Source organism: Pyrgilauda ruficollis, unplaced genomic scaffold (assembly GCF_017590135.1).
Source record: "Pyrgilauda ruficollis isolate IOZ18807 unplaced genomic scaffold, ASM1759013v1 scaffold59, whole genome shotgun sequence".
In the NCBI taxonomy this organism is placed as follows: domain Eukaryota; kingdom Metazoa; phylum Chordata; class Aves; order Passeriformes; family Passeridae; genus Pyrgilauda; species Pyrgilauda ruficollis.
This window is the reverse complement of record NW_024527599.1, coordinates 2,611,416-2,624,791: the sequence shown is the minus strand read 5'-3', so window position 1 is coordinate 2,624,791 and position 13,376 is coordinate 2,611,416. Positions and strand designations below refer to the sequence as shown.

The 13,376-nt window shown below is 44.3% G+C and overlaps 1 protein-coding gene across 2 annotated transcripts in view; it reads left to right on the top strand.

The window, feature by feature from the left end:
- The window catches only part of CLTC (clathrin heavy chain), a 30,155-nt gene extending 17,789 nt beyond the window's left edge, over positions 1–12,366 (top strand). Inside the window, exons 15-33 of one of the 2 annotated variants that reach the window (XM_041482402.1) lie at positions 180–305; positions 862–1,004; positions 1,323–1,557; positions 1,874–1,996; positions 2,091–2,236; positions 2,379–2,562; positions 2,863–3,055; positions 3,481–3,638; positions 3,791–3,955; positions 4,051–4,158; positions 4,268–4,435; positions 4,598–4,747; positions 4,840–4,971; positions 5,128–5,238; positions 5,839–6,009; positions 6,125–6,346; positions 7,411–7,431; positions 10,302–10,377; positions 10,929–12,366. In XM_041482402.1, the coding sequence (XP_041338336.1) occupies positions 180–305; positions 862–1,004; positions 1,323–1,557; positions 1,874–1,996; positions 2,091–2,236; positions 2,379–2,562; positions 2,863–3,055; positions 3,481–3,638; positions 3,791–3,955; positions 4,051–4,158; positions 4,268–4,435; positions 4,598–4,747; positions 4,840–4,971; positions 5,128–5,238; positions 5,839–6,009; positions 6,125–6,346; positions 7,411–7,431; positions 10,302–10,377; positions 10,929–11,053 (2,757 nt within the window). In that variant the 3' untranslated portion in view covers positions 11,054–12,366. The remainder of the gene's footprint in view (positions 1–179; positions 306–861; positions 1,005–1,322; positions 1,558–1,873; positions 1,997–2,090; positions 2,237–2,378; positions 2,563–2,862; positions 3,056–3,480; positions 3,639–3,790; positions 3,956–4,050; positions 4,159–4,267; positions 4,436–4,597; positions 4,748–4,839; positions 4,972–5,127; positions 5,239–5,838; positions 6,010–6,124; positions 6,347–7,410; positions 7,432–10,301; positions 10,378–10,928) is intronic. The other variant, XM_041482403.1, reaches the window with a different exon arrangement.
- Positions 12,367–13,376: the final 1,010 nt, after the last annotated feature.

Sequence of the window (13,376 nt, the reverse complement as noted above, 5' to 3'; positions counted from 1 at the left end):
GTGAGTGCTCCCACTTTACATATTGCAAACAATTAGCTGAACAACAAGCTGTCATTACTTGGTTGACTGTTGAGTTCTGGCTTTCCAAATTCAGCTGCTTTGACAGTTAAAGTGACTGTATTATTTGTCTTCTTAAGTCCAAGAGCAAAACCAAATTACTAAAGCTCTTCTCTTTGTAGGAAGCTAAACTCACTGACCAGCTGCCTCTCATCATTGTGTGTGACCGCTTTGACTTTGTCCACGACTTGGTGCTGTATTTGTATAGAAATAATCTCCAAAAATATATTGAGATTTATGTACAAAAGGTAGGTGACAACTTGCCCCTTGGCTTCAGTGAGTCAAATTGATCAGTTTTCGTATTATCATATACAACTACATCATGTTTAAGTATTCTGCAAACAGATTTGTACCTGAGACTGACATTTAAGTGATTATTAGTGGCCTCCAGTAAATTAGCCCTGATGTGAGTCAGATCTCATTCTGCAGTCAGGTTAAGCAGTAACTTCCACTCATGTGCCACTTGAAGGAGGAAGACTTGGTAGAATAACTTCGGAGTTGTTGGGGTGATTTTAAGTCTGAACGTTTTGGACGGGGGAGGAGGGGAAGTTTTCCTTTTAACTTCCTGCAGGGACAAAGTGGATTGCTCAGGAGCTCTTCCTGTGGGAGCTAAGTGAGCCACTGGGCTGGGATGGGAACAACTGTTGACTAAAGAATTGACTTTTAAGCTTGTTCAGAACCTCAGGAAGCTGGGAGTAAAGGTGGGAAGATGGGGTCAGTCTTAACAAGTGGAGTTCTGGGGATAAATATTGCCTGCCCTTGCTCCCTGACAGCATCCTGACCTCTTTAAATGCTCCTGTGTAGGTGAATCCAAGCCGTCTGCCGGTTGTTATTGGGGGACTGCTTGATGTGGATTGCTCTGAAGACGTGATCAAGAACCTCATCCTTGTAGTGAGAGGTCAATTTTCAACTGATGAACTTGTTGCAGAGGTTGAGAAGAGAAACAGGTATTAAACTTCTACAAGTCTGTTACCAATTCCCAGTCTGGCAGTGCTTGCTGCTCATCCATCAGTGCATGTCACACAGCTAAAGCTGGTACTGACACAGGCAGAAGCTGCCACTGGGTGAGAACCAGCTCTAACTCTTGGCCAATGAGGAGACCTCTCCAGATTATAATAATGACTCAAATGTAGGTTAAAAGAGCACTGTAACTCTGGTTTAGTTCCTGACTCTGTCCTACACCAAGACTGGCTTCCAGAGTGTAGAAATCATGCAACTGGATATTTACTTACTCAACCTCTAACGTGAAAATCAATTCCTTCTAGGCTGAAGCTGCTTCTGCCCTGGCTGGAAGCAAGAATTCACGAGGGCTGTGAGGAGCCTGCCACTCACAATGCACTGGCCAAGATATACATTGACAGCAACAACAACCCAGAGAGATTCCTGCGTGAGAATCCCTACTATGACAGTCGTGTTGTTGGCAAGTACTGTGAGAAGAGGGACCCTCACCTGGCCTGCGTGGCTTACGAGCGTGGACAGTGCGATCTGGAGCTGATTAATGTATGTATTCCTCATGGTTGACTTCTAGCATCAGTGTCATGGGGTGCATAGAAAGCTTTATGACAAAAGCATGTATTTCCTAAAATGTGTTAAGCTGGGAAGTGCATACTTCTAACACAGAAGAGGAGGTGGCTGTTTAACCTCCCTCTGCAGCTTAATGAGAAATGAGAAACTCTCCTGCTCATCCTAAAATGGGAGGTCAATGGAGTATCAAAGGCTGAGATTTTAGTCTGCCCCTCAGTTCAGAGTTACAGTACAATCATCTGTAGGCTCCATGGCCTTGCCTTCCCTCTGAGCAAGCTGTGCCTTTCTCCAGGTGTGCAATGAGAACTCCCTCTTCAAGAGTCTCTCCCGCTACTTAGTTCGTCGTAAGGACCCCGAGCTCTGGGCCAGTGTGCTGCTGGAAAGCAACCCCTACAGAAGACCCCTGATTGACCAGGTACAACTGGCAGGACATTCACAGCCTTGTCTGTCCTAACTGGATTTGCAGAACCTGACATCACTCATTTCTCCATGCCTTGCTCTGCCTGCAGGTTGTGCAGACTGCGCTGTCAGAGACCCAGGACCCCGAGGAAGTCTCTGTCACTGTGAAGGCCTTCATGACTGCAGATCTTCCCAATGAGCTTATTGAACTGCTGGAGAAAATTGTTCTGGATAATTCAGTGTTCAGTGAGCACAGGTGTGTGAAATGAAAACTAAGCCATAGGAAACTTGGAGTTATTGCTGTAATGTGAAACAGCAAATAAACTAATACCTTCTCCAGAGGGGAGGGTGAATTTCTTGATCATTATTTGCTAAGTACTGTTTCTTTCCCTCTTCAGGAACCTGCAGAACCTTCTCATCCTTACAGCTATCAAGGCTGACCGCACCCGTGTCATGGAGTACATCAATCGCCTGGATAACTACGATGCCCCTGATATAGCCAATATTGCTATCAGCAATGAGCTTTTTGAGGAGGCATTTGCTATCTTCAGGAAGTTTGATGTCAACACATCAGCTGTACAGGTATCTTCAACTCTCAGGTTGTAAAAACTCTGTGTATCCCCACGCAAGGACTTTGCTGGTGCTTAACACCAGTTAGCAAAGTGCCCAAAGCTGTTCAGTGTCTTGTTTTATGAAAAAGAACAAATATTGTTTATTGAAACTTTGTAAGCCTAAAATCACTCACGCTGTGTGGGTTGTATGGAGTTAGTCCCTCTCTTTTAAAAGCTGTGGATCCATTGAGGAACTTACATAACCCCCAGCTTAGTGTGTTGTAAAAGTGACCTTTCTGAGAGTGGCTGATCATGGTTATCCTTTTCCCAGGTGTTGATAGAGCACATCGGGAACCTGGACCGTGCGTACGAGTTTGCCGAGCGCTGCAATGAACCTGCAGTGTGGAGCCAGCTGGCCAAAGCACAGCTCCAGAAGGGGATGGTAAAGGAAGCAATTGACTCCTACATTAAAGCAGATGATCCTTCCTCATACATGGAGGTTGTTCAAGCTGCTAATGCCAGTGGTATGATTTAAGTTTTATTTACGTCTTGGCTGTTGATGTTGCTCAGCTCTTTTGCCTGGTCTGCTCAAACTGCAGTTCTGCCAGATCTGTATCATGATGCAAGTAGAGGAATCTGGCCCTTCAAGGACTGCCCTAAATGAGAATGGGAAAAGGTAGTGTATTCCATCTGCAGATAATCAGTGGCCTGTAATTTCTTTCTTTATCTAGCTGGCGACTTCATTCAGATTCTTTGTATGAAGTTAAATAAGATTTTAGTTAGGCCCATTCTAAGATTATTTGATTAATGCATAATGAGCAGTGTGAAGGTTTTTGATTGTTGGGGAATAGCTGTAGAAATATGTCAAAATTAGGTTCAGGTGATTGTGTAAGCTAAGCACAGGTGTCCCCAGTGGTGGGAAATAAATATTCTGAACTCCTTTCCGTAGGAAACTGGGAAGAACTGGTGAAGTATCTGCAGATGGCACGCAAGAAGGCCCGGGAGTCATATGTGGAAACAGAATTAATCTTTGCTCTTGCTAAAACAAACCGCCTGGCAGAGCTAGAGGAGTTCATCAATGGCCCCAACAATGCACATATCCAGCAGGTGAGTGAGACTGACTTTGTTTTGCTGACTGACAGAGAAGTGTTGGGAATTCTGTCTCTTTGGATATCCATTTTGACAAGGGCTTAGATGCCACACATTTTAATGTAAACCACTGAAAACATTCAGGAATAACCCGGCTGTGCTCTGCCCAGGTTGGTGATCGCTGCTATGATGAGAAGATGTATGAAGCAGCCAAGCTCTTGTACAACAACGTGTCCAACTTCGGCCGCTTGGCCTCAACCTTGGTGCACCTCGGCGAGTACCAGGCAGCCGTGGATGGCGCTCGGAAAGCCAACAGCACTCGCACGTGGAAAGAGGTGAATTTACTCCCTCTGAGGTCTTCAGAGGACTTCAAAGATGGGGCCTGCTCAGAAGCCTTGGTTCTAAGCAGTAACACAACTCTCAATTCCAGGTCTGCTTTGCTTGTGTGGATGGAAAAGAATTCCGCCTGGCTCAGCTGTGTGGGCTCCATATTGTAGTGCATGCAGATGAGCTGGAAGAGCTAATCAACTATTACCAGGTAATTAAGCTGACTCCTGTTGTACAGTCAGTTCTTTCATGGCAACCCTGTCAAAATCTGGGATTCTGGATGGTTCCTGATGTGAAATGTCTCTGTCTGTGTCTCTAAGGATCGTGGGTACTTTGAAGAGCTGATCACTATGTTGGAAGCAGCACTGGGGCTGGAGCGAGCACACATGGGGATGTTCACAGAGCTGGCAATTCTCTACTCCAAGTTCAAGCCACAGAAGATGAGGGAGCACTTGGAACTGTTCTGGTCCAGAGTCAACATTCCCAAGGTGAGTGTCTGAGGCTTTAAATTTAGCTGAAAACACACCTTTCTGGGCTGTCTGTACCCTGGCTTTTGCATGAGAAGTTCCTGAGGTGATTAATGGCACTAAAGCCTGAGCACTGATGAAAATTCCAGTTAACAAATATTGCTAATTCTGCCTTTTACTTAGGTTCTGAGAGCTGCAGAGCAAGCCCATCTCTGGGCTGAACTGGTTTTCCTGTATGATAAGTATGAAGAATACGATAATGCCATAATCACAATGATGAATCACCCAACAGATGCTTGGAAAGAAGGCCAGTTCAAAGATATCATCACTAAGGTACTGCTGTCCTGGTGAAATGAAATGTTTTTCATTGGGATTTCCCCACAATCAAACTCCTGCTCTGAACATGCATCTTTACTCCTCTCTAGGTGGCCAATGTGGAGCTGTACTACAAGGCAGTCCAATTCTATTTGGAATTTAAGCCTCTGCTGCTCAATGATCTGCTGATGGTGTTGTCCCCTCGGCTTGACCACACTCGTGCTGTCACGTTCTTCACAAAGGTAATTTTCCTGCTATCCAGATGAAAGCAAAAGCTGGGAAAGCACTGAGCTGCAGTAGCATTTAAAAGTGCTTAGCTACTCCCCTGCCTGCCGGGGAAGATGCTAAGAGACTTCCACAAAAACTGACTTAAATGTATCTCTCTGTTTTCCTTGAAGGTTAAACAGCTGCCCCTGGTTAAGCCTTACCTGCGCTCTGTTCAAAATCACAACAACAAATCAGTCAATGAGTCCCTCAACAACCTCTTCATTATTGAAGAAGATTACCAGGTATGTCTTGTCTTGAAGCCGTTAATTCTGGGTTTACCTCATATTCTCAGCCTTTGTTTGATGTGTAGAAACACACAGTTTTCTTTCCTCATTTTCAGTAGTTTTTACCTGCTTGCCTACATTCCTTAAATGTATGTTCTCCAGCTTTAAAGTGAATTAGTGGTGAGGAGCCAAGGATTAAGTGGGAAAGTGTTAGTGGCTTTCTGAGAGCATTTTGTGTCATTCCTATTGGGGATAGAGTGGCTGCTTTGTTATGAGTGTGACAGCTTTTATTTAAGGCAAACAAACCCTGGGTGATACCAAAAAGACTCTCAGAAGAGGCAAATATTGTGATGTCTGGCTGTTCTACTGTTTTCAGAGGACAGCTGCCTGGTATTCAGAGACTCTTAACCTACTGAAAAATACTGACTGAAACACTCTAAACTCCATGTGTGTCAAACAGCAGCTTCTCAAATAAAATAGCAGATCTCTGCAGGTCTGGCTGGAACACTTTATCTTCCTACAAGCAGGAATACAGAACTAACGGAAAATATTTGCATTTTATGAGTGCAGTTGTACAACTGAGGTGTGACTTTTTTTTTTTTTTTCTGTTTCACTCAGGCTCTTAGGACTTCTATAGATGCTTACGACAACTTTGACAACATTTCTCTTGCCCAACGTTTGGAGAAGCACGAGCTAATAGAGTTCCGGAGGATCGCCGCCTATCTCTTCAAAGGCAACAACCGCTGGAAACAGAGCGTGGAGCTCTGTAAGAAGGACAGGCTCTACAAGGTGAGACAGCACCCAGGGCAGCTTTAGCAGCTCTGGCTTGTTGGTGTGAGGGGAGCTTGGTTAACAGCACGTTGTGAATTGTGTCCCCCGAGGCTGAGGCTCTGTCCCGTTGCAGGATGCCATGCAGTACGCTTCCGAATCCAAAGATACTGAGCTGGCAGAAGAGCTGCTGCAGTGGTTCTTGCAGGAGAACAAGAGGGAATGCTTTGGAGCTTGTCTCTTCACCTGCTACGATCTCCTAAGGCCGGATGTTGTCTTGGAAACAGCGTGGAGGCACAACATTATGGACTTTGCCATGCCATACTTTATCCAGGTCATGAAGGAATATTTGACCAAGGTAAGAGCAGGTGCCTCTTCAACACCCAGAGCTTGTTAGTCACTGTGGTGAATGCCTTGAGACTGTCTGCTTGCTACTAACATTGGTTTGGGCTTTGTCCAATGTCTGTCTGTCCATGTCCACACTTACTTTTCAGTCCATCTGGGGAGAGACTTCGCCCTCTAAGAGGCTGAAACACTTGCAGGCTCCACCCTCTACCAATTACAGAACCTACATCAGTAGTATTTGCCTGACCCTGGGCAGTGTCTAAAGTAGTTCCAGCCTCCAGGCATTTCCTGTGCTGTGTCAGTCAGGAATCCCAGCTGGGATCAAGCTTTAACTAAATTCTAGACTGTGTACTAAAACAGCTTTATAGCTAGACCTAGAGATAACTTATTCTGCTATGCATTTAACTCTAAAATGTGGCTCTGACACTTAATGGCACTAATTATGACTCAACTCTTATTTGAAGTGACTCAGGATGGGGGAACTACTTGGTAATTCTCTGACAGACTTGAACAGACTTGAGTTAAATCCAGCTGTGGCTAGCAAGATTTTCCCAGCTGCAGCTTTTGGAGTATCTTCCAGTGAAATGGTGTAAATTGCTTAATGAATAAGACCTTTCCAAGCTTGAGTTCAGCTTTTACTTTCATGCAGTCAGTGAAGACTTAAGGTGCCTGTTTTTCCAGAAATTTGCCTGGCTGTTCCTTCCAAAGGCAGGACTACCCTGTAGTTCTGTAGCCAGCCTGAAATGCTGCTTTGGGGGAGGTGGGCTGAGCAATACAATTGTTTGTCAGAGATGCCTGTACCAAGCTAACACCATGCCTTTGGTGGGAGTAGTAGATTCTTAAAAATAAAAATTTCCTGATCTGATAAAGGATTAGGATGTAGCTTTGGTGTAGCTAATGAAGTAAGAGCTAGCAAGAAGCAGAGCTGCCTTTCTAAAGCAGATACTTCTGGTGTACTTTTGTTTTTACTCGCCTGTACCTTAATTATTTCTTCCCTGACGCTTTTGTTTCTACCTTTTTATATGCTAAATATGGAATTTGATTTTTCTAAGCTGCACCTTCTGAATTCCTTTGCAGGTTGATGCAATAAAGGAAAAGGTGAAAGTTGATTCTTGTTTTCCATCTTTAAGTCTGGAGGACTAAGTCTAAGGATTCTGCATGAGTTTTTTTCTTTCCTATGTTTACTACACTGCTGCTACTGCTTTTTCCCCAAACAAAATATCACTAAAGCATTTGCAAATTGTTTAACTCTCACTAGCTAGTGCTGTAGGTGAAAAGTAGATTCATTTGCTACTAATAAGCTAATAGATCCTCAGGAAGGGCATACAGGTGATCAGTTGGATCACAGTCAGCCTGCAATTGAAACAACACGCAAATACTTACACAAGTGATATTATTTAACAGCCAATCTGACTGGAAGAACCTCCTACAATAAGACATAAGTCTGTGAATCCCTAAATCAATCTGGCATTTGCTAGTTGAAGGGCTGTGATCCAGTTCCTGATCTCTGGACTGTGACTAATGCGTGCTGACTGTAGGCAGAGTAGATACTGGCTGCTCCAGAGGGACTCTTCCTCACTCAGGTGTCAGTTCTCATGGTGCTGATCTAATCCACACAGTGCTCTAGTTCATGTAGCAGTTTAAAACTTCAGCTGTTACACCAAGTCTGTGGTTCTCCTCCCTATAGTAAATTTCTAGTAGTTGTCCAAAAAAAAGACTGCCTTCCAAGCTCTTCAGCTTCACTAAACCTCTTTTGCTACCTCATTAAAAAAATATAAAAATGGTAATGCTTATTGCTCTTCTGAGGCTCCTCCAGGGCTTGCCTTTTGCTATGTAACTTTGACCTTCAGAAGGGCAATCCAAGGTTTTCTGTCCATCTGCTTCCCTACAAATGCCACTGTGATCCTCCTGAGCCCAGGGGTCAGCCCTTGCAGGAGTTTTCCATTAATGTGGTTCAGCAAAGGGCAAACCAAAGTGACAGACAGCTTTGAAGATGGACTAAATGCAAAAACTGCTGGTTGTAAAGACACCACTGGAACTCAAGGCTAACCTAAGACACGTAGTGTAAGGTCCTTCAGCAGCTAGTAAGGAAAGTAGGAGAGCGTGTGTGTGAAAAAAGGTAATTGAACTGCAGTGTTTGCATAAACTACGCATGTGTAGCAGTCATTGCAATTACATCCCACTACTCCTGAAGCTCCAAGGCATTGCTGTGGGCTGCGTGTGGTTTTTTGGGGGGAGCCTGTATGGCAGTCATCTTCAGACCTCACTCGTGCTTCAGTACTTTTGCCTCTTTTTCATGCACACATAACACGATAACATTGAATGCATGTTACTTTTCCTCTGCAGCTTATTGCAGTCCCTGTGGAAAAGCCTTTCAGTCAATCTTGCTCCAAGTGTAGGGCCCTGAAGCTGGTGATGCTCGAGCAAGTGGTGTAAGAACCATCCTGTGGGCTGGTTTCAACCTTGCGCTTGTTCTTGTCAGTATTTGTTCAGCTCTGAGGGGAGGCATCAAAACTGGGTCCAAAATGCATTGAATGTCCTGGGCTGGAGGCTTTCCAAGTGTGAGTAAGCCAAATGCCTCTGCTTAGTAGCAAACTCTGCACATTCTCCTTGGATTTGCATCTCTAAACTTGTGCTTCTGTGTTCAGTGTGTTGCTGTTTTGAGTTAAAAACAGTGCAGTTCCCAGCACGGTGTCTGGAAATGAGTCTTGGAGCTTTGGATACCATCCCGTGCACTTTGGCAGCAGCAAGCCAGATACTGTGGGAGGCAGCCACCAGGCTGGCCATGGAAGCCCAGTCACTGAGGGAACTCGAGCTCAGGACTTCTGCCACTCCCTGGAGTTGTGCCTCAGCTTGAGGTTACAGAGGAACAGGTTTATGGAACACACGTTGTAACTCACAGCTGAAAGGAGGAGCTCACAGCTCTTGGAGCTGCCAGCAGATATTTGCTCATGTAGCACAGTTCAGCTCAAAACTCACTTGTGAATGTTGTAGCTGAATAAATAGCACTGACCCTGTGTAAGTGCAGGAAACCTTCAAACTCCTTTATTAAGGACACAGATGAAATGAATAGTTAATCTTGTGAGTTGTATCATTGTCTTTCAAAGTAATTGGCATGATTATCTCTGACTTTGTTCTAAATCTTATCTCCCAGGTAAAATACCAACACCTCATTTTGTGGTTTTAGTTTCAGGGCCTGCCTTAGACTGTAGAAATGCTGAGTTCCCTTGGATCTGTCTTAGAAATGAGCAGTAATTCACTACAGAAGAAGTTGCTTCTCTTGCCTTTCTGTAGGGGTGGGCAAACAGCACCATTGCACTCGCAGTGCAGCAGTGAAGCTGGCCAGGCTGGTCTGTTACTGTGTGTAAAGCTGGAAGAATTGGAGTATCTGTGGGTTTAGGCTGACTGCCACACAGTTCTGGAGTGGAAAAAGCAAGTCTTATACACATGCATTCTCTGCATTTGAACTTAAATTGCATGAGTGAATGGGTTTGGAAAGTGAAATCTTGAGGCTCAAGTGACATGTCGGATGCTATTGCAGTCTGCTCTATCCAAATACAAACCACATTACTTTCCCTCAATGTCACCTCCGAGGAAACTTCTCCAGATCTGGGCATTATCTTGGTAATTGCTCCAATGCCAGAGGTCTCCAGTTGAGACTGAGCTCAAATCTGAGTCTGTGTCCAAAGACTGTTCAGCTCCAGTCCAGTCCAGAACCTTTTGTACAAAGCTTCAGCCTGGAATGAGCTTTCAAAGTAGTTGAAAATCCCTCAGTGTGGGATTTTTTTCAGGAAACAGACAATCTTGACTGCACCAGTACCAACATTGCTACTTGAATTGATCTTAACTTGTAAATGGTCTCCTTTTCTTGATGGGTGTTGACATACCACTAAGGCTTTTCCACTTCTCTGCCACGAATAAGTACCTGTTTTAGAGGAGATTTCTTTAATTGTTGGTCTCAATTCCAGGTGGATAAACTGGATGCATCAGAGTCTTTGAGAAAGGAAGAGGAGCAAGCTACAGAAACACAACCTATTGTTTATGGTAATGCTTTAGTTTGTGTGTTATCAATAACATATTTCACTTTTTAAACAAGCCTTCCCTAATCTTGTTTTTTTCCTGAGAAAGTCCTGGGAAATGGGAACATTCTCCATGTGAAATCAAGTCTTAAGGAATGTGTTCCAAAATACTAGATAAGTACTGTGGCTGCTGAGGTGGGCTGTGGACTGCAGGATTGAAGGTTGTCCTGGCTCCTTAGGTAAAGGTGTACAGGAGCTGTGCTATGCCAGACTTCCAGCAAGGGGTTATTTGGATCTTGTACAATATGCTTTATATATAAAGCACATTTATACCTACTTTATATTGGGTATTTTCTTCATATCCAGTTATTCTAGTAAGAGTTTCTTCACTGTAGTATTTTTAGCCACGTGTTGTGTCCTGAGGTTGTGTGGGAAAATACCCGTTGTGCCCCTGAAGAAGCCCAATCCAGGTCAGCAGGGTGAAACATAGAAAACACCTCCTGAAAACTTCCAGGCATTTAGCAGAGCGATTTCTCAGTTGAGAAAGATGAGTAAGGTGCCCGTTGTGTGTTGCAGGCCAGCCCCAGCTGATGCTGACAGCAGGACCCAGCGTGGCAGTTCCTCCACAGGCACCTTTTGGCTATGGCTACACGGCCCCTCCGTACGGGCAGCCGCAGCCCGGCTTCGGCTACAGCATGTGAGATGCAGCACAAGCCAGTCTGGAGCAGCAACTTTTCTTACTGAAACTCCACCGTCCCTCCCCGCTTTAACTCATAACAGGGAAAAGCAAAGAGTTCTGCCTCGTGTTCTTGTAACCTTTATTTCATGAAGGACTGTTTTTTCTAGCGCAAACGATTTGAATCACTTCTGTTAAATCTTTTTCACATTCCATGTCATTTAGACTTTTACTTTCAGAAGGGGAATAGTTTAAACGACTTTGTTCAAGTGGGCTTTTGCAGGACTGCTTATTACCATTAAGTCTATTGTGAAGATTCTGATTTGCACTCTATAGTGTTACACTCTAATATTGAATCTTAAGTTCATTGTATGTGAGCAGCTTACGGTATGTACTGTCTATTCTAAATGCATTTAAGTCTCACTGTATATTTGGAGAAAGCTAAAGCCAAGATACTTGTATTTGACCTTGCAAGACTGCTGACAAGAGACAACACTAATCAGCATATCCTCCCTGGGTTGGATTGCATAGCTCTAAAAGAATTTAAAATGCGTACAGACAACCTTGCCTGACTTAAAATGAGTAAAAGTTTTGGGTTTTGTTTTTTTGGGTTTTTTTTTTTTCCCTTAACCTATGCAGGTTTTTCCAGTTATGCATATAGAAAATGCTAGTGTCTTTTTGCTCACTCCATATGTAACAGATGACCTTATGTTGTGCTGTATCCTGTGCTTTTGTGGGACATTCCATTCAGGAACAGAGCACCATGATTCCAATCTGTGTATTTACTAATCCTGCCCTGAGGTTTGTGTATGTTGGATATTGTGGTGTTTTAGATCACTGTTTTGAGTGTACAGAAGAGAGAATTCAAGCATATTGCTGTTCAGTTTTGTTTGTGCAATTTGAAATTACGCAATTTAAAAATAAATTACTGGACTGTGGACATGCTGCATAGTGGTAGCTTCACTTTACTGTCTTCAAAAAAAGGACCTTTGGACTCAAACCAAGTATTCCAGTGCTGGTAGTGGGGGGCAATGCAGGTGTGTGCAGCCAGGGGTCTGAGGGGCCAGCAGCAGAGCAGCAATGGGGACCAGTAGTGGGGTCTTGCACTGAGGGGGCAATACAGGAAAATATGTAATGCTTTTTCTAGAGAGAGATTATGCCAGAGAGAAGAAAATAGCACTTTTCACCAGTTGGCTGCACTGTGGTCAACTCCAGCATATTCGACCAGATGATGCATTAGGATTGTAGCAGGGTGTGCCAGTTCAATTGAGATCATGTTCTAGGTATGTAAATTGCCTTAAACATATTTAGCTTCAAATAAAATTGACTTAAATGTTTCTTTATGAATACTGTCATATTTGAGTGTAACGAGTCTGACAGCACTGGCCAGATTTCCAGCAGCTCTAGAAGCTCCTGTCTCTTACCCAGGAGCCACTGTGGGCATCAGGATCCAGATCCCACTCCCTCTTCCCCCTGTGAGCTCCACAGCTGTGTGCTGTGATCCTGGGGCTGGGCACTGCAGCACTTCCATGGAATGGGGCCGGCAGGGGCTCACCTGCCCCAGGCTCTCCGTGGTCAGCAGGGGTGGAGCAAAGTCTGCAGTGAGGCTCTGAAAAGGATTCTGCCTCTAAGTAAGAGGTGCAGTATAAAAACATTTCCATCCTCTGTGTTTATTGGCATTTCAGCCATTCCCTCTGGGGGTCTGTGGATGGCTGGAGATGGAGATAAATCCTGTTCTCTCGCCTACAAACTGGTTCACAACTCACCTGGAACACATGGCTGAGAGGTTGGAAAAGGTGCTTAACAGCAGAACTCTCACAAACTGTACAAGCAGAATTTACTGGAACCCCCAAGGTTCTCTGAACAGTGCAGTAATATCCATAACAGGGTGCTTCCTTAAACCCAGGAGTACCTGGGAGTTAATCCCAAGAAAACCAGGATTTAAGTCTGTCCCTGAGTGCCCAGTTGTTTATATGGAGGGTAACTCCCCACACCTTGGCTTAACTGCACATTTTTGTACGTGTAGGAGCTACACAGACCCCTCCAGAGGGAAGCTCAGCTTACAGCTGCTCCCCACAACTGTTTACTGGTCTGGGCTGCAAATCCAGTTGAACTGGTCAGCCTGGTACCAGTTACAAGCTGTTGTAGCAGTTGTTTGGGCAGGAAGTTGGCTACAGTTACCCCCCAGCTCCACTTATTAACTGCTTCAGCAGCTGAGCCTTTCTGAATTAAAGAATGTATTCACTGCAGAAAGAGGAAACTCTTAAACTCTATCAACCAATGTGCAAAATCCTCAACCAACTACACAAATTGTAAAATTACTGAGTTCCTTGTGCCAGCTCTGCTTT